Here is a 25,324-nt window from a genome sequence, read left to right on the forward strand (position 1 = left end):
TCATGTTTACATTATATAATTTGAATATTGTACAGTATTTATAATTTATTTATTGAATATAAAATATTACACAGTTTAAATATTATTCCAAAATCACACATATACCATTACCTTGTTAATTTCATAGAAATAATAGCTATTTAATAGTAATTGAATATATTTTGATCATTTGTTATGTTTGTGACAAATGCAACTATGATCTTAATACTTGGCATATAAAATTTGCTGTGATTCATGATAATGTAGTCAAGCAGTAGCCAGTTCTTTTTTTAAATTTTCACCAATTTTATCTATAAATTCAAATGTTGATAAGTAGTCACTTCTACTAATATTATGCATTCCTTTAATACAGATAGCCAGATCCTTTGTCATAAAACCTGATTCTATTGTATCGATACATACTTTCTCCAAAGTTTCAGCAAAATGCTGCAATTTCTGATTATTATCTAATTTAGCACGATGAAACAATCCTCGTGTCCAAGCAAAAATAGATGCAACAGAATTTGTAGAAGTTTCTTGACCTTGCTGATGATGGCGATAATGTCTTGTAACTGTACCATGAGCTGCTTCTGATTCTATTGTACGTCCATCTGGACATATTAGTACGGATGTCATAAGACCTAATGATCCATATCCTTGAGCTATAGAATCTGATTGTACATCTCCATCGTAATTCTTACATGACCAAACGAAACCTCCTTCAGATTTCATTGTATAAGCCACCATATCATCTATTAAACGATGCTCATACCAAATTTTCTTTGCCTCAAATTGAGTCTTGTATTCTTTCTCATAAATTTCTTGAAAAATATCCTTAAATCTACCATCATATTTTTTCAAAATAGTATTTTTTGTGGAGAGATATAAAGGATAATTTCTGTTAAGTGCAAACTGGAAAGAACTATGTGCAAATGCAGTTATACTTTCATCTGTATTATATTGAGCTTGTGCTATTCCAGCATCCTTAAAATCATAAATAGTGTGTACAATATTTTCACCGGATTCACCAGTCCATTTAATCTCAAGCTTACCAGGTCCTGGTATTATAAAATCTGTTGCTTTATATTGATCTGCATGAGCATGCCTTCCAATAATAATTGGCTTCTTCCAGTTTATGACTAATCGAGGAATATTTTTACAAATAATAGGTTCACGGAAAACAGTACCACCTAATATATTTCTAATAGTACCATTTGGACTTTTCCACATTTGTTTCAACTTAAATTCTTCTACTCTCTTTTCGTCAGGAGTAATAGTAGCACACTTTATACCAACATTATAACGTTTAATAGCTTCAGCACATTCAACTGTTACTTTGTCATCAGTAGCATCTCTATTTTCTATGCCTAAATCATAAGTATGTAATTCAATATCCAAGTAAGGAAAAATTAATTTTTCTTTAATAGAATCCCATATTATACGAGTCATCTCATCACCAAGAATATCTACAACAGGTCCTACCTAAAGATAATTAAAAAAAGAACAAAAATAAACATAATTTTTAAATATTGATATAATATACTAAAATTAAATTTATTATACTGAAATTAAACTTATTATACTAAAAAAATATTATAATCATACTTTTCAACAGATGATACTTCAAGTTTATGGTCTATGACTAAGCATGTTTGAAAAAAAAAAAAATATTTCATGATTTTATACTTTTTAATATATATATATATATATATATATATATATATATATATATTAATATATATATATTAATATTATAAAATTTATAATCTAATATACATATTTCTATATCATATTTTTTTGTCATGAAAATAATAAAATTACAAATAATTTTTGAATACAGTTTGTTTAAATGTTAGATTAAACATATAATATAAAATATAGATGATTAAAAATATATGTACTACAATAATTTGAATTTATATATATATATAATAAATTTTATTAAACAAAGTATTAATAAATTATATTATTTGTATTTTCATAACATTATCATTAACAAGACTTTGACAATGATTTTGTATGTTTCAAAATATCGTTATATAATAAGGCAAAAATTTATGAACTTTCATATATATAAATAATAATAGATCGATTATAATTTTCTTTTTTATTTTACTTACTTTTATTTTCGTCATATTTGCAGAAGAAATAGAAAATGTTCTCACAAACGAATATGTTACCGTAATACGTGTACGATATCTTTCAATGGACTGACACGATGACGTGACACAGTTACTACCAAATTGACAACAAGGCGCAGTTCTTATAAAATGTGTATTTGCTTTTACGAACCGAAGGGGTAGAAACATGGCTACTTTACTCATATCCAATCGAATTTTATAATCAACTTTTTTCTTTTTTTTTTTTTTTTTTTTTTTTCTTTATTTTTTGTCTAGTTCTATTATCTTGTTCTTTCTTCTATCGATTTATGTAAAAGCTCCAATCGGAATAATCTCAGAACAAGAATGTATCTGATAAAAGAGTAGAAGAAATCGTTATAATAAAAGTATTACCATCTTCCTTATCATTTAAAAAAATATTCTTCAGCCTTGGAATTTGTACTTTAAAATATCTTCAAGCAAATAGCGCGCGAATTTACTGTATTCATCTTAAATTAAACATAAATGTGTGTGTGCGTATCTATGTATTTATAGTCACAAATAACATGTGTATATGTAAGTACATGAAATATGTGTTTACATATTTTTTCGATGTCGTCGATAGATGTCAGAAACAGTAATCAGAATTATTCGGTAATATAAAGTAAAATAAATATATAATATATAATTTTCATTACTTGAGTATCCAAATTTTTACGATTTTTAATATTCATATAGTTAATGTACACATGTATTTAATTTTTTTTTTTTGCGATTATTACGCCACTAGTGATCATATTGTTGAATAGTCACCTGTTGAATCCAACTAAATTCTGTCATACAATTACAGAAATATCTCTCATTTAATGTATAAAAATATCTAATCTTTATGTAATGTAAATTTCACTTATAATGACTTTATAACATATCTATACTTCATTAATATTTATTGTGCTACAACATCAAGGTAATACAAAATTGGAAGAATGAAAACACTTGCTTTATTTGATAAATAATTATCTTTTTTTTTCAATAATATGTTAATAACAATAACAATGTTAATCTTGAGTATTTTACAAAATTAATATTATTAGAATAGTTAGGAAATAACTGCTTCATCCCAAGGACCATAGATGTTATTTTTAAATTGTTTACATCTAATATACCAAAGTGGACAAATGAAATGAATGAATACCACAACTATGATAAAAACATAGGAGCATACATTAGACATAGGTAATAATAAATATACTGTCCCTATGGTTATTATGATTGATATAATTACTTTGTTATTTATGTAAGACAATAATATAGGAAATAATACAAAAAATTGTACCGAAACAGTTAAAAGTGAAAATGCATGTAAAGGTGAAGCAAGTCTGGATGCTAACATTAATGAACCAAAAATAGATGAAGTGATAGACAAGGAATCAGAAAAAAAAATTTCCGTAGAACCATACTTGTTAAATATTAAATGAGTAAGAAACATTAATATAGTCATAGCATATATCGTATCAGTACTAATAGTTTCAGTTAATGTTCGCAAAACTGGTGATAAAATATATCCAAAAATAAGAAAAATTAAAGTTGTTCTAAGATCTTCTGACAGTCTCTTCGACATATTTAATATTTTTATGTTATAAAATAAATATCCAAAAATGGTTGAAACTATTTCAGATATAATAATGACATTTGGGGTGGTCCATTCATTATATAACCAAATAAATATGATAACAAAGAGAACTGGAATACTTAAACGAATCGATATACTAGCAGCTAAATTAATAGCTTCCAGTCGAGAAACATAATCAGATTTTACATTCTTACGTAATTCTGTCAAAAATGTGCTGTCTGTATAATTATCAGGTAAATCGGTAAATTCATAAAGATTCTTTTTCCATTTTACACTAGTGTACATTTCATATATATTAATTTCTAAGTCATCAATGTAATCATAAATATGATTGAAACATATCCTTTTGTTTATGTAATAAGTGAATACTGGAACTGAAAATTGTAAGATATTTATAATGGAAATACTGTAAACTTGATAAATTATTATTTTAATAATGAAAAGTATAATAATAATACGTTTATCACTTACTTGACCTTATATTCGGCAACTTTATATACTTTCCAAAATTATTAGGTTATAAATAAAAATGATATTAATTTATGATGATTTATGATAAGACCAACATTATATCTACAATTTTATCTTCCGTTTCTATGATTTGAAAGCAGTTTTGAACGTTTGAAAGATCCGGATTATCAGCCAGTACAAATATACATACATACATATATATATACTTCCATGAAATATCCAATGTAAATAAAGAACGTTGATTGGACGACTAGTTAGATACGATAAAATATTATTTAATATCATCTACTCGGTACATGTTTATATTCAAAATGTCTGTTTATAAGAGAATGTTACTTGTATATATAAAATAATGAAAAAAAGCAAAACAATTTTGTCTCATATAATAAAATCTTATTATATCCTTCATTGTTCTGTACGAATCAAAAATGAAAATAAATTTTCAAAAATCAAATAAGAATTGAAAAAATAAATAAAATCGAATCATCTAAATACGATAATCAGAGAATTGATAAAGTTATATCTGGAATATCCAGTACATAGTACATACATATTGATGGAATATACGGTTCCGTTATGCCATCTGTTGTTTAAGAAAGATGCACTGAAGAGAGAAGTCGTGTATCCACGTATACCGTTTATCGTGGGTACTGGTTGGTGGTCTGGGTAGATGAATAGATAGTGCACAAGTAATCAGGCTCGTGAAATCGGATTAAACCTTATATTCGAATAGTCGTTAAACAGTTTTATTAGAACATTAACTGAATTATTAAGGAATTGTTAAAAGTCTTGAAAATATTATCGTAGTCGATAAAAACAATAATACCGATAGCCGGACACAGCAACGAAAACTTTCTATGTGTACGCGTTTTCCCTATGATCCGCCGCACAACTTCGTTCTATCATTTCTTTCTTGCATTTTCTCCCCCTTGCCCGTCAACCCTTAACTACCTTCCCCCATTTCGGTGTGTACGAGTATGAAGAGTATCTCGGTTTCTTGTCAAGTCCTTCGTCTTAATAGATGTACGCGCCAGTGATAAAGGTTTACGAAACTTAACTACATAGAATATATCGCGTGTAGTGTCGAGCGCGATTTAACCTTGTGAAGCCGATCCTCGGCTGTTTTTCAATGCGCGAATGAAGAATATTCGGTTCGTTTAAGAGTGGTATGTCAATGTGTATACACAGTACGACATTACCGTAGGCGAAGAGAAGAGGATATACTTTTCAAAAATTCTTCTTGAACATTTCATTCGACATGATGAAGAGCAGTGCTTTGCCAAAGAAGGAGGGCAAAATGCGTATACGTGCTTTTCCGGTAAGAAATTTTATACCTTAATATTTGTCTAGACGAGATGTGAAAGAAAGAAAGAAATAAAGAAAAAAAAAAAAAAACAGTATAATCAAGCTATTAAATGTAACACGTACTCATACTCACATTCACATATACAGCACACATATATCACATTTACATATAAGTTTTCTATTATAATGTTCTCACAAATTATTTACAAATTTCCTTTATTATGATTTTTTATATCATTGAATTCGATCAAAAATCATGAGATTGCTCGTTGACATTAATTTAACGTAATATCGTTGTCACGATACATATATCGTACACTCTCGCTATCATTGTACTACTTTGACTTTTCTCATTATTGCCATATAATCATATTCGAATGACAAAGTATTTTAGAAATATTATAGGACATATGCATGTCTCTATTAAATCAAAATATCTCTATCAATTATGCCCTTTTTAAACTTTTTTTGTCTTATTTCTTGAATGTTATTGAATAGGTTAAGTGAATTCGAAAATAATATATTAACTTTTGTTATTCGCAATTTAACTTCTTTCTTATTTTTATATACTTTATAGAATTATTAATTCGTATGTTTATACATAAACACGATTAAAGTTCATTGCATTTAAATGTTAAATTTCTTGTTTAGATGGATTGTTTTCTTTTTTTCATCTTCCAATATTATAGTTATACATAGTTCCTATATAAATTTATGATAGTTCACATGTAATGTAAGTTTATGATTTGATTTGACAGAAAAATCAATATAAAACTTAAAAAGTCTGTGCTCAGTATAGTATATATTGTAATGTATGTCAGATACATTGCTTCGTACTATATATATGTTGGTACTTTAGAATAATAATATTTATAAATATTTAAGAAATATCTTAAGTTCTTAACATAAAGATAAGTATAAATAAGAAAATTTGTTAATTTATAACCTTAATATGGGACAATTGTTGCTATAACAACAAGGAAGTAAATAAAATTTGAAGTTTAAAATTTTACTATCTTTAGAGAGAACTGCAATTTTGTCTTTTAGGTAATAAAGCTTCAATACGTAAGATGTAATGCGTAAGCATTGATACAAACAGGTAAAATTTGCATTGGGAGAAATTGTATAACATTGAATAAATATATGAGTGTTCAAGAGGATAAATTATGTTGTCAATGTTACGTGTGTTATTCTTTTTCATTGGATCATATTCCGTTAAGTAAAACTAACATATGATTATGAAATATTTTCATATTTCAGTTTTTAATAAATTTTTCTTAATATTTAAATTTTCTTTCATATATATTAAATTTTTTTATATCTTACTGTTATATTTATTTTGATTATATCATTGAAATATTTATGGTTATGTATTTATTATAATGATGTTTTATAATAAATTTGCATAATACAGATAGATCCATTGATTATTAAAAATAAATTCATCTAATGCATATTTATATAATTCAATTAAGGAAAAAACGCAATAAGGAGGAAAATTAAATTGTAAGAAAAAGAAAACAAAGAAATGTCAAATTTAAGAATCTATTTAATCGTATTGAAGCAGTACAGATGGTAAAGGAAAACATTCATGGTGAAATAAACATGAATAGTGCAAATACCTTTCTTATTACCAATACCCCTGTGAGAAAGTGTATCTATTATACATTCATTTAATTTATATTATAAAAATGTATTGTGTGATTTTTATAATTGTAACTTTTAAAAATATGTTGCACAAGAAAGTTAAAAATTAAAAATTTAATTGCATCATAGTATTTGTTATATATCTTAATTTTTGTATTATAGACGACTATGGATGAAAAGTATGTAGAAACTATTTGGACCTTACTTAAAAATGCCATCCAAGAGATACAGAAGAAAAATAACTCTGGTCTTAGTTTTGAAGAATTATATCGAAATGCATATACTATGGTTTTGCATAAGTATGGTGAACGCCTTTATACAGGATTAAAAGAAGTTGTAACCCAACATCTTGAAAATAAAGTACGAGATGATGTTTTATATTCCCTTCATAATAACTTTTTACAAACATTAAATCAAGCATGGAATGATCACACAACTTCAATGGTAATGATCAGGGATATTTTAATGTATATGGATAGAGTTTATGTACAACAAAATGATGTGGACAACGTATATAATTTAGGACTTATAATATTTCGAGATCAGGTAATACTTTTATAGCTATCTGTAATGTTTTATAACAAAATGATTTCCTTAATGAAATTTTTGTAAGTAAAAAGGATATGTTATAGGTGGTTAGATATGGATGTGTAAGAGATCATCTGAGAGATACATTATTAGGTATGGTGTCAAGAGAACGACATGGTGAAGTTGTTGATAGAATTGCAATAAAAAATGCATGTCATATGTTAATGTTGCTTGGCATTAATAGTCGTCAAGTTTATGAAGAAGATTTTGAAAGGCCTTTTTTACAACAAAGTGCAGAATTTTACAGAGTAAGTATCCATAAAATTATATTTGATGACCTTCTTATAACTCTTTTATTTATAAAAAAAGTTATATCTTCTTAATGTCTTTTCTAGATTGAATCTCAAAAGTTCTTAGCAGAAAATAGTGCATCTGTTTATATAAAAAAAGTAGAAGCAAGAATTTATGAAGAATCAGAAAGAGCGAAACACTATTTAGATGAATCTACAGAACCACGGATAGTTGAAGTTGTGGAAGAAGAACTAATCAAAATCCATATGAAGACAATTGTTGAGGTATATTTATTTTGTTTATTAATGTGAATAAAAAACATCTTGATACTTTTATTGTTATTAACAGATGGAGAATAGTGGTGTTGTACACATGCTTAAAAATCAGAAAACAGAGGACCTTAGTTGTATGTATAAATTATTTTCAAGAGTGACAGATGGTTTACGTACAGTTTTTGACTGTGTATCTCAGTTCCTTAAAGAACGAGGACGTGCTATGGTTCAAGAGGAGCATGAATCAACAACAAATGCTGTGCTCTTTGTACAAAATTTATTGGACTTAAAAGATCGTTTTGATCATTTTCTTCATTATTCATTCAATAATGATAAACTTTTCAAACAAATGATATCTTCAGATTTTGAATACTTCCTAAATTTAAATACTAAAAGTCCAGAATATTTATCTCTATTTATAGATGATAAATTAAAAAAAGGTTCTAAAGGGGTCAGTTTTGTCTTACATTGCTTCTATAGATTTTTTAATGATAATGATTCTAAAATATGAAATAATTATAAAATTTTAGATGACTGAACAAGAAATTGAAGGAATCCTGGATAAAACTATGGTTTTATTTAGATTTCTTCAAGAGAAAGATGTTTTTGAACGGTACTATAAACAACATCTAGCAAAACGTCTCCTTTTAAATAAATCAGTATCAGATGATAGTGAAAAAAACATGATATCCAAACTTAAGGTATTAAAAATATAATAACTAAATTAATTTTAATGATTTTATTATTATTATTATTATTATTAAATTAGTAAATATTATTTATTTTAATAATTGTTTACATATTGCAAAAGTCATGTGTATATTTAAAACTTGTAATAAGAAGAAACAGTATTTCGTATAAAAATATTTGTTAAAACTTTCACAATAGAATATTATTGAAATGAAAATATCTTTGAAAATTTCATTCTATATAAATTATTAGTCTTCAAATGTATCTAATATATGTTTTTTTGTAATTTATGATTATTGTAGACTGAATGTGGATGTCAATTTACATCCAAATTGGAAGGCATGTTTAAGGATATAACAGTTAGTAATACTATTATGGACGAATTTAAGGATAACGTTCTTACTTCTGGGGTAAGATTTCATAAATAATTTTTTCAATATTCACAAAAAATCTAATTCGTATCATTAATTTTTGATCAAGTATTTCCTATATCATAGTTTTACTTGTTTTTATTTACATTTCTAAGACAAGTTTATATGGTGTGGATATAAGTGTAAGGGTACTCACAACTGGTTTTTGGCCAACACAATCTGCTACTCCTAAGTGTAATTTACCTAGTGCACCAAGAGGTGCATTTGATGCCTTTAGATGTTTCTATCTTTCTAAACATACAGGACGTCAATTGACACTGCAGCCACAATTAGGTTGGTACTTGGTATTTTGCTAACTTTAGAAATGATTATAAACAATAAAAGATAAATACTATTAATATGAATTATTTATAGGATCTGCAGACCTAAATGCTATATTTAGTGGCCCAAGGAGAGAAGAAAGTAGTTGCGGAGGATTAGATACGCCGTCTTCTTCTAATTCCATTGGAAATGGAAATAGCAATGGGAGCAATAGTCTGTTAAGTCAAAGAAGCAGTATATGTGCCAGTACAAGAAAACACATAATTCAAGTTTCAACTTACCAAATGTGTGTTTTGATGCTTTTCAACAAAAGAGAAAGATTGACATATGAAGTTAGTATCTAATATAACTTTTGATTTATCTATTTAATCTTATTTACTCTGTTTTTATATTTATCTATTTTATTTATATTTATATAATATAATATATTATTGTATATATTAATATAATACGTAATATAAATACGATCGTGTATACAAACACATACATATATGTGTTTATGTATGTATGTACGTATGTACGTAAATATATATATATATATATAAATACATTGTGTAGGAAATTCAAGGTGAAACCGATATTCCAGAGAGAGACTTGGTTAGAGCTCTGCAATCTCTTGCAATGGGCAAAGCTACACAGAGGGTATTACTCAAATACCCTCGAACCAAAGAAATTGAACCTTCACATTACTTCTGTGTAAATAATAGTTTCACCAGCAAATTGCACAGGTATATGTAACTAATTAATGATAAAAGCAAAAATGGAAACTCCTCTAAAATTACATTTTTGCTTAGAGCAAGTTTATTGCTTCTTTTTTTATTTTTTTATGAAACAAATTTTCTATTACATATTTATTACGTTTTATTGTTTTATTTTATGTGACTTTGAAATTAATATTTTGTATATTACTTTAATAAATATATTTGTATTTTTTATAAATTATGCTATTTTTAATGTAGTATTATCGCATAATATATATTCGCTTATTGAATCAATAAACTAAAGAAATATCGCAATTTTGATTAAATGTATATAATATAATATTTAGCAGTAACAGATTGCAAAAATTTGCATAAAAAAATGTTTTCAAAAAGTTCGTGTGTTTGATCATTCATTCGTCTCTTATATTTTATAAGTCACATATGAATACATTTTATTTACTAAACTTTCAGAATTTTAAGACAATACACTTGTTATTATCAATGTCATTAAACAGTAAACATAAGATGTATCTGCTCCCTAGTAAACATTCCTAATAAACATATACTTGTTTGTAAAGAGTAAAGATCCAGACTGTAGCAGCAAAAGGAGAATCAGAGCCAGAGAGAAGAGAAATGCGGAATAAAGTCGACGAAGACCGAAAACACGAAATCGAAGCAGCTATTGTGCGTATCATGAAAGCTCGGAAACGTATGCCGGTGAGTATAATTAATTGTTTACATATACTAATGTTTTTAAGGTTGCTAAGAATTATTAAACTATATATATATGTGTGTGCGCGTGCTTGTATATATATTTGTTTTTATTTTAGCATAACATACTCGTAACTGAAGTGACGGAGCAACTAAAAGGTCGTTTCTTGCCTTCTCCAGTTATCATTAAAAAGCGTATTGAAGGTTTAATTGAACGGGAGTACTTAGCTCGTACGACGGAGGATAGGTATGTATATAAAAATATATAACTTAATTTATTTATTTAATACAAATTTTTTTCTTTTACTTATAGGAAAGTATATACGTACGTTGCTTAATGCTGAGTTCAAATATTGGAACTGTACAAAAGTGTAAGTAATTTGTAATAATGTATACCATCTAATTATATCATCGATTCATTATACTTTACACAAATTAATTTCCATTATTATTGATATATCAATATTTTCATCATCCTCACCACAGTCATCTATAATGTGTAAGAATCATTATCATCACCACTATTGCTTTCTCCATGTAATAGTTATATATCTGGCATTCTGTATCAACAAGGAACATTTTTCTCTAGTAGAGGGTTTGTCTATTTGAATTAGTAAAACGAATTTGTGAAGTAATCTCTCTGTAATATCAACTGCCATTTTATATTTTAGGTTGAAAAGATGTACTTACGGCATTGTAAATGGTAATTCTGCCGATTTCACTTTCTTTTATAATAGGATTATAATTGGACTTTTATAAATAAATTTCTAGTAATTTCGTTTTCTTTTTCTTTTCTTTCTTTTTTTCTTTCTTTTTTGTTATATATTTAATTTTCTGTACAAAAACATATAACGTGCGATGCAAATAGTTGTAAATAAAGTGAAAAAAAATATACAGATACAAATTTATAAAAGGGAAGAAAAAAAATAGAGTAAAGTTTGTAATACCGTTTGTTTATGAACATCACAACATATGATGACTCAATAACACACGGTATTATCATATTATAAACTTAAGAGTTAATATTAATTATATGAAGGATGTATGTGAGAAACATATAAAACCTAGAATTTAAAGTGGAATTTGAGTACAGCATGATTCATTTAAAATAACGTCGAACATATTGTAAAAGTCATTGTATTGAGAAAAGACGTTTCTCGTTGGTTAATGAATGCCTAAAATATCAAAATATTGAAATAGATAATTAAAAAATTGATTAGTTTGGTGGGAAAAATCGATGCACGTTGAAAGCACCCTTTGTAATATATCGAATTTCGCACAGATGCTATTTGCTTTTTCTAGATATTATTTATTTTAGTTGGAACATAAAAAGAAATGTGATAACATTCATTAGTTCACTGCTAATTCCATTTTGATGAATAAATAATGTAAAATTGATATAAGGATCACGATATATTATTATTTTATTATTATATGTGTAATTCTTATTCTTGATTATTGTAATTACTTAAAAATAACAAGCAAAACAAACTTACTTTACTTATGTTATTTTATTTAAAAACAAATGTAACATGTGTTCTATATTGCATACTGAATATCAGTATATTATCAAAAGACGCGATCTGTGATTAAAAAAAACTCGCATTGAAACAATAGAATTAAAAAAATATCAGAATTAGCGGAGCAATGTAATAAATCTTTGAATTAAAATTCTGATTATGTTTTATTACATTCTGCTTTTTATAATTGAGAAGAGAATTTCTTAAGAATTAAAAAAAAGAATGAAACATAATCTATATACAGCAATGTGTTCTTGTTTCGTTAATTCTTTCGAGTTTGAAATCTTCAATGTATGTAAATTTAATTTGCTATAAAAAGAATGTAACACGGCAGATGCAATTCAAATGCTACATATTCGAAGACATTATTAAATCCAAGACTGCTGCGAATTATTAAAGAAAAAGAAGAAAAGGAATGACTATGTTTACGTCACTTTTAATGATTCTAAATCTTTTTTCTTTCAAGATCTATTTACATTATAAACTAAAAATATGTAATAAGTATATTTGCATGCAATTTGTCAAAACATGTATTTTGAAATTTAGATATTCAAATCGTACTACAAAATAAAAATGCCAATATTCTTTTACAACAAATAAATGCCAATATAATATTGAAATGCATGTAGTTATGAATGTGGAATAAAATGGAGACAGACTGTAGAAATAAATGACTTGAAATTATAATAAGTTTACATTGAAGTTAATAGTATCCATCTATTCGTTCGTGTGCTTTTAACACTACTGTCTGTTAGTCCCCATACATGGTTTATATATAAGATAATCAATACGCCAAATACGTCACACGGTTATCCAAGTTTGAACGAAGTATCTTATTGTAAAGTGTACATGTGCGTATATCTAAGCGTCAAAGCTTTTAAGATAAATGAATATGAAAAAATAAAAAAGTAAATACGTCTCGTAATTTCTATTGTGCTTTCACGTGTATCAAATTATTGAACAATAATTTATGATGTATTGTTCCAGTTCCATAAATTAATTAACGTCGTTAATCTTTTCCACCCAGCTTATCGATTGAATGGTTTGATTATTCATCGACTTCGGTACATTACAACGTGTTTATTGTAGTACGCCAAAATGTGGGATCTTCGAAACTGTAAGACATGCAGAGTTGTTAAGTGGGCTAATATACGCGCATGAGCTTGAATAAAAATGAAGAACATTAAAAAGAAAATTAAAAAAAAAAAAAAAACAGAACAAACACAGAACACTCAACGATGTTACCCCAGCTCATGTATTATAGAAAAAAAGGAAACAAATCTGCAAATGTCATATTTTTTATTTTCATTTATACCTTCTTTATTTATTACGATAGAATTTTAATATGTCAATAAAAGTTTTTCTCTTTCTTACATAAAAAAGAAACTTAATAAAAATAAAAATCTTTACAAAGATTTTTTGTCTTCATAATATAATATATTTACCTAGCTCAGTTTTTGTATAAACTTAAATAAAAACGCATCTGTGAAAAATAGTTAAAAGATAGAAATAATTAACATACCTGTAAATTAAAGATTAATCCCTTATAGCCTATTAATAATGTTCATATTATTTCGTTTGGATTTTAATCGAGAATATATTATTCAATGTCAGAAATGTTCAGTATTTGTAATGATGAGAGATCTAATTCTTCCAGTCATTGTAAAAAATATGAAGAAAAAAATGAAAGACCAAGGAGTTTGTTCATACTGTGTACCGCTACGTATAGATATATTACAAAATCTTCATATCATTCGTTAAAGTCATAATGAAGTGTGAATATACGTAATCTAACTTCGTAAATAAATAATTAATCGAGAAAATTCATTTTATTTATTCTTGAAATAATTTGTACGATATAACGCGATCGTATAAATAATATTTATAATGAAAACAAAAAATCTTACAATGCTTTTACTAGCACTACACATTTTTATAACTGGTCGAATAATAATATTAATCTTTATTAATCTGTTTTTATCAGAAATTCCAGAAATAAATTTAATAAATCAAAGTTTTTATCGATGAGAACGATATAAAGTAGTGTCGTTAATGTAAATATACAATTTTATTTTCATATATAGCTTTGATATTATTTATTATACGGAAAAAAAATGTTTAATAGCACCTTATTTTTACCTTCAATAGAAAAAGTGTCTGTGTGTATATTATTATCTCAAACTATAATTCTTATTTAAAAAATACACATTTTATGGAAGTTCAATGTTCTTATTATTCTTGTGTATTTATATATTTTTTTGAAGTTCATTACGATTTAGATGATATAAAGAAGTATATATATTTTTTATGTTATGTCATATTGTAATATTAAATACCATCTTCTTGTACATCCACATAGGTTTCTTTTTAAAGTATACTACTGTAAAAGTAGATTTTTTGAAAAGCATTTATAAATTACAAGAAATATATAGAAATAGTTTGCAATCTTCTTAAATAAAAATTAATTAAAGTGAAGAAAAATTATCATTATCCATTATCAAGAGAATGTATAAGTTCATAATATTGTCATCTCCATTACGTGCTGGATATAACAGTGCAAAAATAAAGTTAGAAAAATCATAAAAATTATGGCAATTAATATAAATATGATTCGTACGTTGATGACGAGTATCTACAATAGACATCAATTTTCTAAAACAACTCTTTAAGACAGTGTTTCTCAAACTTTTAACTTATACATATTTTCGAGCATATATATGTAACCGGCGTACCTCTTGTATAGATAGATAAACCTATAGCATAATATAACAATGGGAATAAAATAAAACATGCATATATACACACATCAAATTTTGTATTCATGAACTACATACAGAATGTCCGAGAAAGTTTGATCTATACTTCAGGAGCGTATCGAGATTTTCTTTTTAGTTTTGTTAGAGCTATCACGGCGTATCTAAAAACTTCTTTACCGTGTATCTCCAAGGGATACACATACCACATTTTGAGAAACACTGTTCTAGATAATAGCGTCAAATATTTGTGAACAATTATGTTACTTAAATCTGTCTTCTATAAGCATATAAATGTTGAATAAAGTAGATTATACTATTCAAAATGCTACATATATAATTATGAAAATAAATAGGAACATAAACTACATAAACAAACAACTCTTGTTAAAAGTGGGGAAAGCATGTTGCTTTCTTTTTTTCATAATTCATTTGTTTGTTAATATTTAATTAAAATATTTTTTTTTAATTGCCATAAATCTTCAATATATAGACGCCATTTCAATACATACTATTAAAAATTCGCGAAATGTAATATATGATGGTTCTGTGTTCAGAATTCTTTGAAATTAGCTTGTGTGCAATTATGATGACAATCTACTCAAACTTAAAAATTAAAATACAGTATAAGACTTGTTTACAATATCATACAGTTATTTTATTATAATTTACTTTGCTCTGAAAAGTTCTTTCCACCTTATTAAACATTACAATTTGCATATATTCATATCCTCGTTATCGACCAATACTGTACACGGGCATTCTCGATTCCACATATGACAGACCGGCATAAATCGACTCGCAATGAATTAACTGAGGTGGCAGGCATCGTGGTGAGAAAGGCCTACCATTTGGGATTATTCGTTCGAGGATGATGATTCTCGCCTTTTTTCTGCGTGCTTTTTTGTAAAATCTTCTGCATTTTTTAGAAATTTCTTTCTATCTTTGAGAAATTCTTCAGCCAGGTCTGCCCTTAATGGATGCTCTGGCTCAGGATCATTTACTAAAGCTATTAAAGCTTGTATCACTGTAAAACATTTGCAGATAGTTGTAAGTACTTTTTTTTTTCAATTCATTTATTTATATATTTTATTTGCTTTAGAATAGGGAAGACATATATATATATATATGTATGTATGTATGTATATATGCACGTATTATGTATGTACGATATGCATGTGTATGTGTGTGTACTCGCGCACGCATATACCACACACAAATTTTCGAATATTTTTAATATATACATATTATTAAAAATATTTGTAAATCTATTTTTGAAAATTTAATTGATAATAATCAATTCTTTCTTCTTTATACAATAATCTTACCCTGATCTGTTTTTGTTGCTGGTTTCCAATTTTCAGCACTTATAATAGGTAAACATACTTGTCCTTTTTCATCTACATTTGGATGATAGATTTTTGTTTTGAAATTTATTCTAGGTGGTTTGAAGGGATATTCTGCAGGAAAATTGATTTCAATTCGAAATGCTCCTTTATTATAAGGAGCATTGTCCTATGAATATAACATATATAATTATTATAACATGTTTATAAGAATATAGAAATAAAAATATAAGTATAAAATTGTTTAATATGAAATTATTTATGTTTGTATTTTTTAACTTATATATAAAATATAAATTAAGCTCTTTTTTCAGTAATTGGTAATTGTCACGTATAATTTAAAATAATAAATTTATTATAACATCATAACAATATAATTCTGAAACAATAATGAAAATCAATGTGAAATGATTTTAAATAAACTTTAACACGTTTGTATGCTTAATTTAGGTTAGGTGCATAAAAAAAAGTATAAACATACCGGCAATATAAGGCCTTGCCAAGTAAGAATATTTGACTCGTCTACTTGAATCGTAAAATTTTTCATTGCGGAGGCTCTCAAATCGCCTAGTTCCTGGAAAGATAAGTGCATATATTATTATCTTATGATATAGATCCCTTTTTTATACGTTTAATATTAAATTTAACCGTAGTTTAAGAAAATAACAAGTTATATATTCTATTTCATAGAGGGAGGAGATCATAAATTATAAAATATAATAATATAAATCTATTTAAAATGGAATAATATAATAACAATGTTATTAACTTTTTGAACAGCGTCGAACAACTCAGGGCTACAAGGGAAGAATATCAAATATATCACATCATTTCCGTAACACTTGTAGAAATAGTGAATTGCTATAAAATGTATCTACTTTTCTTTACAATCAAATATAAAGAATGATGCTTATATCGTTAGGAACTTCAATTTACCTTTTGCAATCTTTTTATAGCTGCCATTTTGAAAATAGAGTCTTCTGAAGGCAGTAAAATTCGTCAAGTTCACCAATGACCAGTGTTGCCAATTGTTAGAATTTTATTCATTAAACGGAAATTTCAGGTTTACATTGGAAAAGTTTTTGTGTAAAATTTGAATATTTTAAATATATTTTTTATTATCCAATCACTGATCGCATTGAATAATCTCACATTTCTCTATCTAGATTTCATGTATTCAATGACATTCGATATCTGCCTTTATTTGTATCATGAAGCATTACCATTTCGCGCGCCGAAGTATGATTTCCTTTCTAAGGTTATATATAAATCGGAAGCAAATATATAAGATTTATTCATGAAGGTTTTAAAGTGAACAAGAAAAAAGCGAGACTTTGTTATAAATTATTATAACATTATTAATCATCGATATATTTATATATATATATAAAGCTAATCAACAGTTTACTTCAAAACTAATTAACGTTCAAATTTCTGTTGAAATCATGGCTGCCAGTTAAATGTGCGGCAATTTTCGTTCACGCTGTAATACCGGCATTTCAATATCTTTAAAAACGTTAATATTCTGTTAAAGTTATATGTGGTGTTATTTAAAATTAAGTTTTAGTTTATAAATCGATTTATATAAATTGCCAAGATGTCAGAAGGTAATTATTTATTTGTAGATTGTGTAAGAAAATATATGAAAAACATAACCTTTAAATTATATGATACATTTTATTTAATAATAGTTTAAAAATAAGTTTGTGATGTAATTTATAAATTGAAAGTAATCTTTTTCTATATCAAATTAGTTTAATATCAGTTATATAAGTAGGTTTATTTGATAATTAAATTATATACATGCATATACGTATGCATGTTCCGATATTCAACAATTCATGATAAATTACTTTATAGAAGAAACAAGTACAGAAGATATCTGGACACCATATAAGGAATTACAAAATCTTGTAGTTCGATCGATCACATTAGCACCTAGTATGCATGACCCTCAATACCATGAATTTATAGAAGCATTGAGAAACCATAGACAAAATTTTTTTACACTTTTAAAAAATCCTGTGAGTATCTTTTTATATATTTTTTCATTCATTTTGTTATTTATTTGATATTATTACAATGTGCTTATATTTTTTGAATATTGATTATTATAAAAAAATATTATATTTTTTTATATATAGAAAAGTTTTCCTTATAATTATAAGACGTAATATTTTTTATATCCATCATTTTATGTATAAAAAAAATAATGATTTTATATAAATTACTTAATCGACTTGTTTTTTGTTGATCAGCCAAAAAATATTAATAGTCGCAATGAAATTAAAAAAGGTGTGACGGATGGTATAACATTACCTGGGCTAGGACATCAAATATTGTCGAAAGAGTTGGTGGATGAAACTTTAATTATATCAGATATGTATGATTTGAATGAATTCATGGCCCTAGATCTTTTATGTACTGCCCAACTTCAAATGCCACACTACCCTGGATTAACCAGAGGTTTAACCGCTGTACTTTTATACTATGATGGAAGAAAAGCATTGACTACAACTTTGAAGACCTTAGTGCAAGCTAGAATGGGACATAGCTGGGCCCTTGATGCACCACTAACTCTTACAAAATATATTACTGAATATACTAATAAATTACAAGAAGATGGTTTATTGGATAGAATTATAACTTTATTAGAAGATATGGATCCTATACAGGTCAGATACAAGAATAATATTCTAAACATAGTTACTGTTTATTATCAACTCATTTAAATTACTATAAGTTATAATACACACTATAATAAAGTATAGTAAATTATAGTACAATTTGAATTATGCTAATAGGAACAAGATCTTCTACAACAAAATAGAGCATTGGGAGGAGCAAAGCATCATCGTATGGTTATGAAACTTTATAATGATACTAGACAAGATTTAGCAGATATTTTGTATTTATGGTCTGCTCAATCATCTCTACCAAAACCTATTTTCTTTCGTTTATTATCGCTATTACAAACACGCCAAGTTGAATCTGAAGCTGGAGAAGGTGGTCCTGATAAAGTTACATTGGCTCTCATTATGGCCATATTATATGCTGTAAATCTTAGTCCACTTAATAATCGAGAAAATGGTGAAGGTATTAAAACATATTCATTTTTTAATTTGTTTGGTAATATAAAATTTGTTTCAATGATATTCTATTTAAATTTTGTTTCAGATATAATTAACTCTATTCCCTTGATCACAGAGAGAGGAGCGTTAGATGATATAAAACAAAAAGTAATGTCTAATAGTATAACTTGGGAAAGTACAGGATTGCGTGGACTTGTACAATTTGCTTTAGCAGTTGCCATAGCAACATTGAAAACTATCAGTAATACGTATCAACCACAGCATATTACAAATGACGATGAAATTTTAGTGGAAACGGCTTTATCTAATAAAGTTTTCCACTTTATGGCCGAAATTTTATTAAAAAGTACTTGTATACACTATGAGGAATTTTACATGCGTTATTTTCACACTCTTCTTTCTGATTTTATATTATTAATGCCTCTGAAAATTAAGGAATTGAGAAGTCGAGCAGATGAATCAATGCGTCTGGTACAAGCATATCAGCAAGAAGGTGTAGAACCACCAATGAATTTAGACAATCACTTTGAGTTTCTCATGTTGACAGTAGCGGAGTTATACAAAAAAGATCCGTTAAAATTAAATTTAGCTATGGATTACTGGTGCCAACATTCAGAGTCAACGCACGTTTCTGCTTCCGTACATATTGGACGATTACCTCCTAGACAAGTTGCTTTATTTAAATTTATACGATTAGCTGGAGAAATACTTCCTGCTGGTCTTTTTGTATCCTACCTCAAAATGATCGCATCCCTTGCTTCGTCACCTCCAGCTGCACGCCAAGCATTTAATTTTCTTAAACCAAATGGTAAAGTATATCTTTTAATTATTCTTATCCTATACGACACGATAAAAACAGTTCTTTTTTTTTTTTTTATATATTTCAATAGGATCTTCCACTTCAACAACAATTTCCTGGGATCACTTCTTTAATTCTTTAAATCGCTATTATTACAACTTACGACAAGAATTACCACCAAGTCAAGATACAGTATATAGACAAAGAAGTCATCCAAAAGGTATTACACCTCACGAAGTTAAAGGATTAGAGGCTGTACTTAAAGTCGTACAAATAATTGCAAAATATGATGAAATGTCTAGAGTAGCAATATGCGATCATCCAAATTGGAAAGTACTTCAGTCTTTAATAGGGTTGGTAAGCTGTGCGATGCCAATTCCATTAAAAGGCGTTTTAGTAAGAACTCTTGCTGCATTAGCAAGATCACCAGAGAGTTCTTCTACAGTTTGGCAAAGTTTAGAAGCCGCACAAATTCTTTCGACTATACCAACAACTAGTAGCTATCAACCACGAGGAGTACAAACAGAATTGGAAGAAATTGAATCAAGGAACGAAGAATATCCTTTGACTCGAGCGATGTTAAAACTCTTAGATATCTTAACAGATTATCCAATTCCACGTCTTTTGGGAGTTGGACAACGAAATCCAGGCTTTGATCCTTATCTACATTTTCTCATTAATATAGTTTTTTTAAGATTCCATACACGCTCGTATAAAAATGCTGCAGAGAAATGGAAAGTTGCGAATGGATGTTTGAAAATATTCTCTAAATTAATTAAACAATACGAGCCATCTTTAGAAGATTTTATGGGATGTAAAGTTGAATTACAAGGTGGTGATTTGACTGTCATTAATTCCGCTCCTGGATATCATTTAATGACGCAATTACATTCTACTAATTCCGAGTTACTTCATGTCATACTCTATATTCTGGATGAAGGATATCACCAGTTTGATACATACGATATTTTCCCTGGAAAGAAATATCTTGAATGTAGTACACTATGTTGTTTGGAAATATTGGATCGGACATTGAAAACACAACATCAATACATGACACAGTTAGCATCGGCAACCAGTATAAATAAAATCGTAACTGGACTTTCGCGTTTATTGCTGGGAGTAAATATGCGTACTGGAAAGCCTGATCACATGATAAATATTGTTAATTATGTCTCTTATAATTCATGGCTACCACGACATTCCTTTGTCGCAGTTGGCGTTGTTCAAAGTGTTGCCAATGAACCAGGTGCAGATTTAGAATTGTTGTCGACATTTACAGCAACTAATTCATTGGCAACGAATATTAGACACGGTTTCGTTGAGTGTTTAGATATGGATTATACTCCTGTAGATGAAGATGACATAAACAATGATGAGAGAGCAGATGTGGAAAATTGCAAAGAAAGAATTTTATTATTAATGATGCAGAGTATTACACGACCTGTACCTAATCTTGCTCATTATTTGTTAGGATTTGAGATCACTAAGGACATTCGAAAAACAATTATTCAACAACCTGGAATTTTAGGCTTCCCACGAACTTGCTTGCATTCTGTTTTGGGTGTCTTGGAACAATCCTTGGATAATGGCCGTGATAAAATTACAGAAATGTGTTACTGTTATTTACACACATTAGCGGCGAATAATAAGACATCAGTACCAATTTTAAGATTTTTACGAACTGCAACAAATCAAGATTTTGTACAAAGGCACCTATCAAAATTACCTTTCCAAGGTTCAAATAAAGCAATCGAACTTGGCTGTATGTCGTGGCTATTAAAAATAGTAGCGATAGAACTACGAGTCTCTGGTGGAAGCTTACAAAGTTCGCTCGTTCAGCGCTTAGTTGGAAGCTTTAGTCAAGAGAAAGAACAAAGTGCACCATCACAAAAACTTCTTATGGATCTTCTACATTATATCGACTTTCAACTATACTTAGAACCTCCTAAGTCATGGGAATTCTTCGATCCTTCGCAAATTGAAATGGTATTTGGTCGTTGTAGCGTTCCATCGTCTTTGATGGGAGGACCTCGACTTATCGACGTTAGAAAATTACATTCTCTTATCGTAGATGAATTAACGGTTACACAAAATAGTGCAACAGTAACTCAAAGGAAACTTATGCAACAAGAATTGCAATCGATACTTGCTCATGCCTTGAAGAAAAATCAAACCAAACTTTTATCATACGCTACGGTAAAATTTGTAGAAGGCTGGTGCCAAACAACAGAAATACTATTTTCCGTAGCGTCGAATTTACAACTTCCTGCGGCTCAAAGACAAAGTCTTCTTCTGAACTTATCACATGATTTACTACAAAAAATGACATCGTGCGAAGCACTCAGTGAGATAAAAACACTTGTATCTGGAACAGTTTTGATGTTACTTGTCAACTTGCGAAATTATTTTGCGATGCAATCGAACCAAGAATTACTTCCAACATCACCTTCGAATACGACAATGATGAAAATAATTCTTAGCCATGTACTAGAATGGATTTTAAGCGCAAGTGCATCGTCGCAAAAAGTTCTAACGCATCTTTACGCGGCACTTCTAAATTTCCTTTGTGTCATAGGCTTAGAAAAATCAGAGAGTGCATCTGTTATGGATACGATGTATGTTAGTCAATTAGACAGTTCATTCAATCGATCCATGCCAGTGCAGAAGCGTTCGCACTGTTACGCCACGATACAAGTTATCAATAGTTTTGGCAATCAATTGATGGATGTTTTATGTCACAATTGTTCCGGTGGTCATGATGTGTGTAAAATGTTAGCACTCTCTTGTTTAGACAAGATCTTAGAATTGGATTACGATAATTCTTGGATGATTTATTTATCTAGTCGAGGATATTTAAAGCATATGATAGACAGTCTTTTACAATCCGATAATTTATTAAGGCATATGCTTCAACCAGAGCCTGAAACATTAAGACCTTTGTATTTATATGAAGCAAAATTAGCAACGTTTTGTAGAATGGCCTCGACGAGATTAGGTGCTGAAAGTCTTTTAAAAACTAAAGTTTTATCCTGTATGTCAAGTATGTGCGTTTTTGATCAACATCCGGATGTTCATATGAATGTTGAAGGAATTGATTCTTCTTTCGTACCCTCAATCGGGCAACGTTATCAACAAATTTTTTTGCCTGCTTTATATTTATGCGGTGCTTTGTTGACTACTTTAGGAACTGAAAATCAATCTTGTGCTATACAAGTCTGTAGCTTTCTTCAAAGTCATCGAGATACAGTTGAAATGATATTAAGAAACGCTTTTTCTAAGGCAAATACTCTATTTTTAAAAGAAATTGCCTGTCTGACTGGTGTCGTATCCAGATCTGCTAATATCGGTAAATAATATTCATGAATGAAGATTCACATTTTATATAGTTTATAGTTATTATATTTCACATTTATTATATTATAGTTTCACATTTAATTATAATTGTTAAACTTATTTGTAGATATGTATAAATTAGTGGACGAGGGGCTAACGATATCCGATGTTGGTGATAATATAATAGAGGATGATAATGGAATGAGAGAATTACGTGCTCATCTCTATAGATTACAAAAATTAATGCTCTCATTACTTCACAAATTCCAATTACAACCAACACCTATACATTTGGATTATCAAAAAACAAATGTAGATCAACAACAAATGTCTTGTATAGAAATAGTTGCGAATGTTCTTTTGTATGCTCGTAACCAGGTTTGTAAAAAATTATGAAAGACTTTTTGAACAATTTAGTTATAAGGAACAATTTGTGTAATAAAAACATTAATGACAATATTAAACAATTTATTTATAACAGATGCAGCATAGTACCATGGACCAGAAAGTAAGGAATGTTCTTTTCGAACCTTGTTTATCGCCGAAACCAGGCACAAGAGAAGGTAGAACTAAAGATATATCTAGTGAAGTTCATTTAGGATTGATCGTTGAACAACTTACATCTACAACCGCATTATTACATAATGAACTGCCACATGTCGATTCTCTGATCAAAAAAACGGCTATGATATCGGACATGACTGCGGCAGAATTAAAAAAAGTATTTAAATTAAAAATCAATATTATATCGAGAGATGATAAGATCGTAAGGACGTTACTTGGTAATAATTGTATATATTATTTTTTTTTTTTTTTTTTTTAGTATATGTCTGATGAAGAAGCAGAATTAGACATAGATAAACAGCGCATTGTGCTAGAGCAACGATTGAATCAACGACTGAAGGAAAAACGTCAAAGTATAAAATATTGTTGCCTTATAATAGAACACAGTTTATATTTACTTTGGAGTCATTTAGATTTCTACACAATGCAAATAATGTCAGGACATCAGAGAATGCAAGGTACATATAATTCGTTATTTTATAATTCAATTAGTGAATCCGTAACAATGCAATTTAAATCTATGATTTATATATTTTTTTTTTTAGTATCCACAGGAAACATAATTGATAATATATTGGAAAAAAAGATATCACCAGAAATTTTAACCGAATTAAAACAAGGACTTATCTCTATATTTACTGATAGTTTCATTACTCAATTAATCGATACATATAATGAATATACAACAGTAGATCGTAATTTTATAGAGGCTCTCGTTAGGAGGGTCAAAAGATTGTTACAATTCATAATTATAACGTAACTGTATTTATAGAATATGTGTATATTATTTTTATTTTAAATACACATCTCTTTCTATACTGTTTCATCTTTGTATTTTTTATTATTAATGATATTATTGTATATAAAATGTAATAATAATATTTTTATAATAAAA

At 27.9% G+C, this 25,324-nt stretch overlaps 5 protein-coding genes across 12 annotated transcripts; 2 read left to right on the forward strand and 3 right to left on the reverse strand.

Moving 5' to 3' along the window:
- Positions 1 to 25: 25 nt before the first annotated feature.
- On the reverse strand, positions 26 to 2,318 carry LOC122631945 (isocitrate dehydrogenase [NADP] cytoplasmic). The gene is made up of 2 exons (XM_043818198.1): positions 2,100 to 2,318; positions 26 to 1,461 (listed from the first exon to the last, which is right to left on the reverse strand). Exons 1-2 carry the CDS (start codon positions 2,301 to 2,303, stop codon positions 247 to 249), a joined length of 1,419 nt encoding a protein of 472 aa, XP_043674133.1. The 5' UTR covers positions 2,304 to 2,318; the 3' UTR covers positions 26 to 246.
- A 16-nt stretch (positions 2,319 to 2,334) lies between these two features.
- Positions 2,335 to 4,575, reverse strand: LOC122631948 (phosphatidylinositol N-acetylglucosaminyltransferase subunit C). Of its 2 annotated transcripts, none has more exons than XM_043818202.1 (2): positions 4,170 to 4,575; positions 2,335 to 4,085 (listed from the first exon to the last, which is right to left on the reverse strand). In XM_043818202.1, the coding sequence occupies exon 2, from the start codon at positions 3,994 to 3,996 to the stop codon at positions 3,178 to 3,180; it is 819 nt and encodes a 272-aa protein (XP_043674137.1). In that variant the 5' UTR covers positions 3,997 to 4,085; positions 4,170 to 4,575; the 3' UTR covers positions 2,335 to 3,177. The 2 variants fall into 2 exon arrangements, with proteins under 2 accessions (XP_043674137.1, XP_043674136.1); XM_043818201.1 differs by having other exon boundaries at positions 4,183 to 4,574.
- A 171-nt stretch (positions 4,576 to 4,746) lies between these two features.
- Positions 4,747 to 13,739, forward strand: LOC122631944 (cullin-3). Of its 5 annotated transcripts, none has more exons than XM_043818194.1 (14): positions 4,747 to 5,500; positions 7,297 to 7,680; positions 7,767 to 7,970; positions 8,058 to 8,237; positions 8,302 to 8,676; positions 8,756 to 8,926; positions 9,218 to 9,325; positions 9,442 to 9,619; positions 9,701 to 9,939; positions 10,166 to 10,335; positions 10,887 to 11,025; positions 11,139 to 11,266; positions 11,333 to 11,390; positions 13,527 to 13,739. In XM_043818194.1, the coding sequence occupies exons 1-13, from the start codon at positions 5,441 to 5,443 to the stop codon at positions 11,355 to 11,357; spliced, it is 2,361 nt and encodes a 786-aa protein (XP_043674129.1). In that variant the 5' UTR covers positions 4,747 to 5,440; the 3' UTR covers positions 11,358 to 11,390; positions 13,527 to 13,739. The 5 variants fall into 5 exon arrangements, 4 of the variants coding, with proteins under 4 accessions (XP_043674129.1, XP_043674132.1, XP_043674131.1 ...); XM_043818197.1 differs by having other exon boundaries at positions 13,567 to 13,739; XR_006327790.1 differs by having other exon boundaries at positions 4,748 to 5,500; positions 11,333 to 13,447.
- Positions 13,740 to 15,335: 1,596 nt separating this feature from the next.
- LOC122631950 (ubiquitin-conjugating enzyme E2 L3-like) lies at positions 15,336 to 17,667 on the reverse strand. Of its 2 annotated transcripts, none has more exons than XM_043818206.1 (4): positions 17,575 to 17,667; positions 17,120 to 17,212; positions 16,621 to 16,807; positions 15,336 to 16,319 (listed from the first exon to the last, which is right to left on the reverse strand). In XM_043818206.1, the coding sequence occupies exons 1-4, from the start codon at positions 17,599 to 17,601 to the stop codon at positions 16,150 to 16,152; spliced, it is 477 nt and encodes a 158-aa protein (XP_043674141.1). In that variant the 5' UTR covers positions 17,602 to 17,667; the 3' UTR covers positions 15,336 to 16,149. The 2 variants fall into 2 exon arrangements, with proteins under 2 accessions (XP_043674141.1, XP_043674142.1); XM_043818207.1 differs by lacking the exon at positions 17,575 to 17,667 and adding an exon at positions 17,408 to 17,548.
- Positions 17,568 to 25,255, forward strand: LOC122631941 (nuclear pore complex protein Nup205). Of its 2 annotated transcripts, XM_043818190.1 has the most exons (10): positions 17,568 to 18,245; positions 18,499 to 18,662; positions 18,897 to 19,313; positions 19,443 to 19,734; positions 19,816 to 20,538; positions 20,621 to 23,878; positions 23,993 to 24,243; positions 24,347 to 24,586; positions 24,689 to 24,887; positions 24,975 to 25,255. In XM_043818190.1, exons 1-10 carry the CDS (start codon positions 18,236 to 18,238, stop codon positions 25,187 to 25,189), a joined length of 5,769 nt encoding a protein of 1,922 aa, XP_043674125.1. In that variant the 5' UTR covers positions 17,568 to 18,235; the 3' UTR covers positions 25,190 to 25,255. The 2 variants fall into 2 exon arrangements, with proteins under 2 accessions (XP_043674125.1, XP_043674124.1); XM_043818189.1 differs by having other exon boundaries at positions 19,443 to 20,538.
- The last annotated feature ends 69 nt before the right edge of the window (positions 25,256 to 25,324 follow it).

This window comes from Vespula pensylvanica, chromosome 9 (assembly GCF_014466175.1).
Source record: "Vespula pensylvanica isolate Volc-1 chromosome 9, ASM1446617v1, whole genome shotgun sequence".
Lineage (NCBI taxonomy): Eukaryota > Metazoa > Arthropoda > Insecta > Hymenoptera > Vespidae > Vespula > Vespula pensylvanica.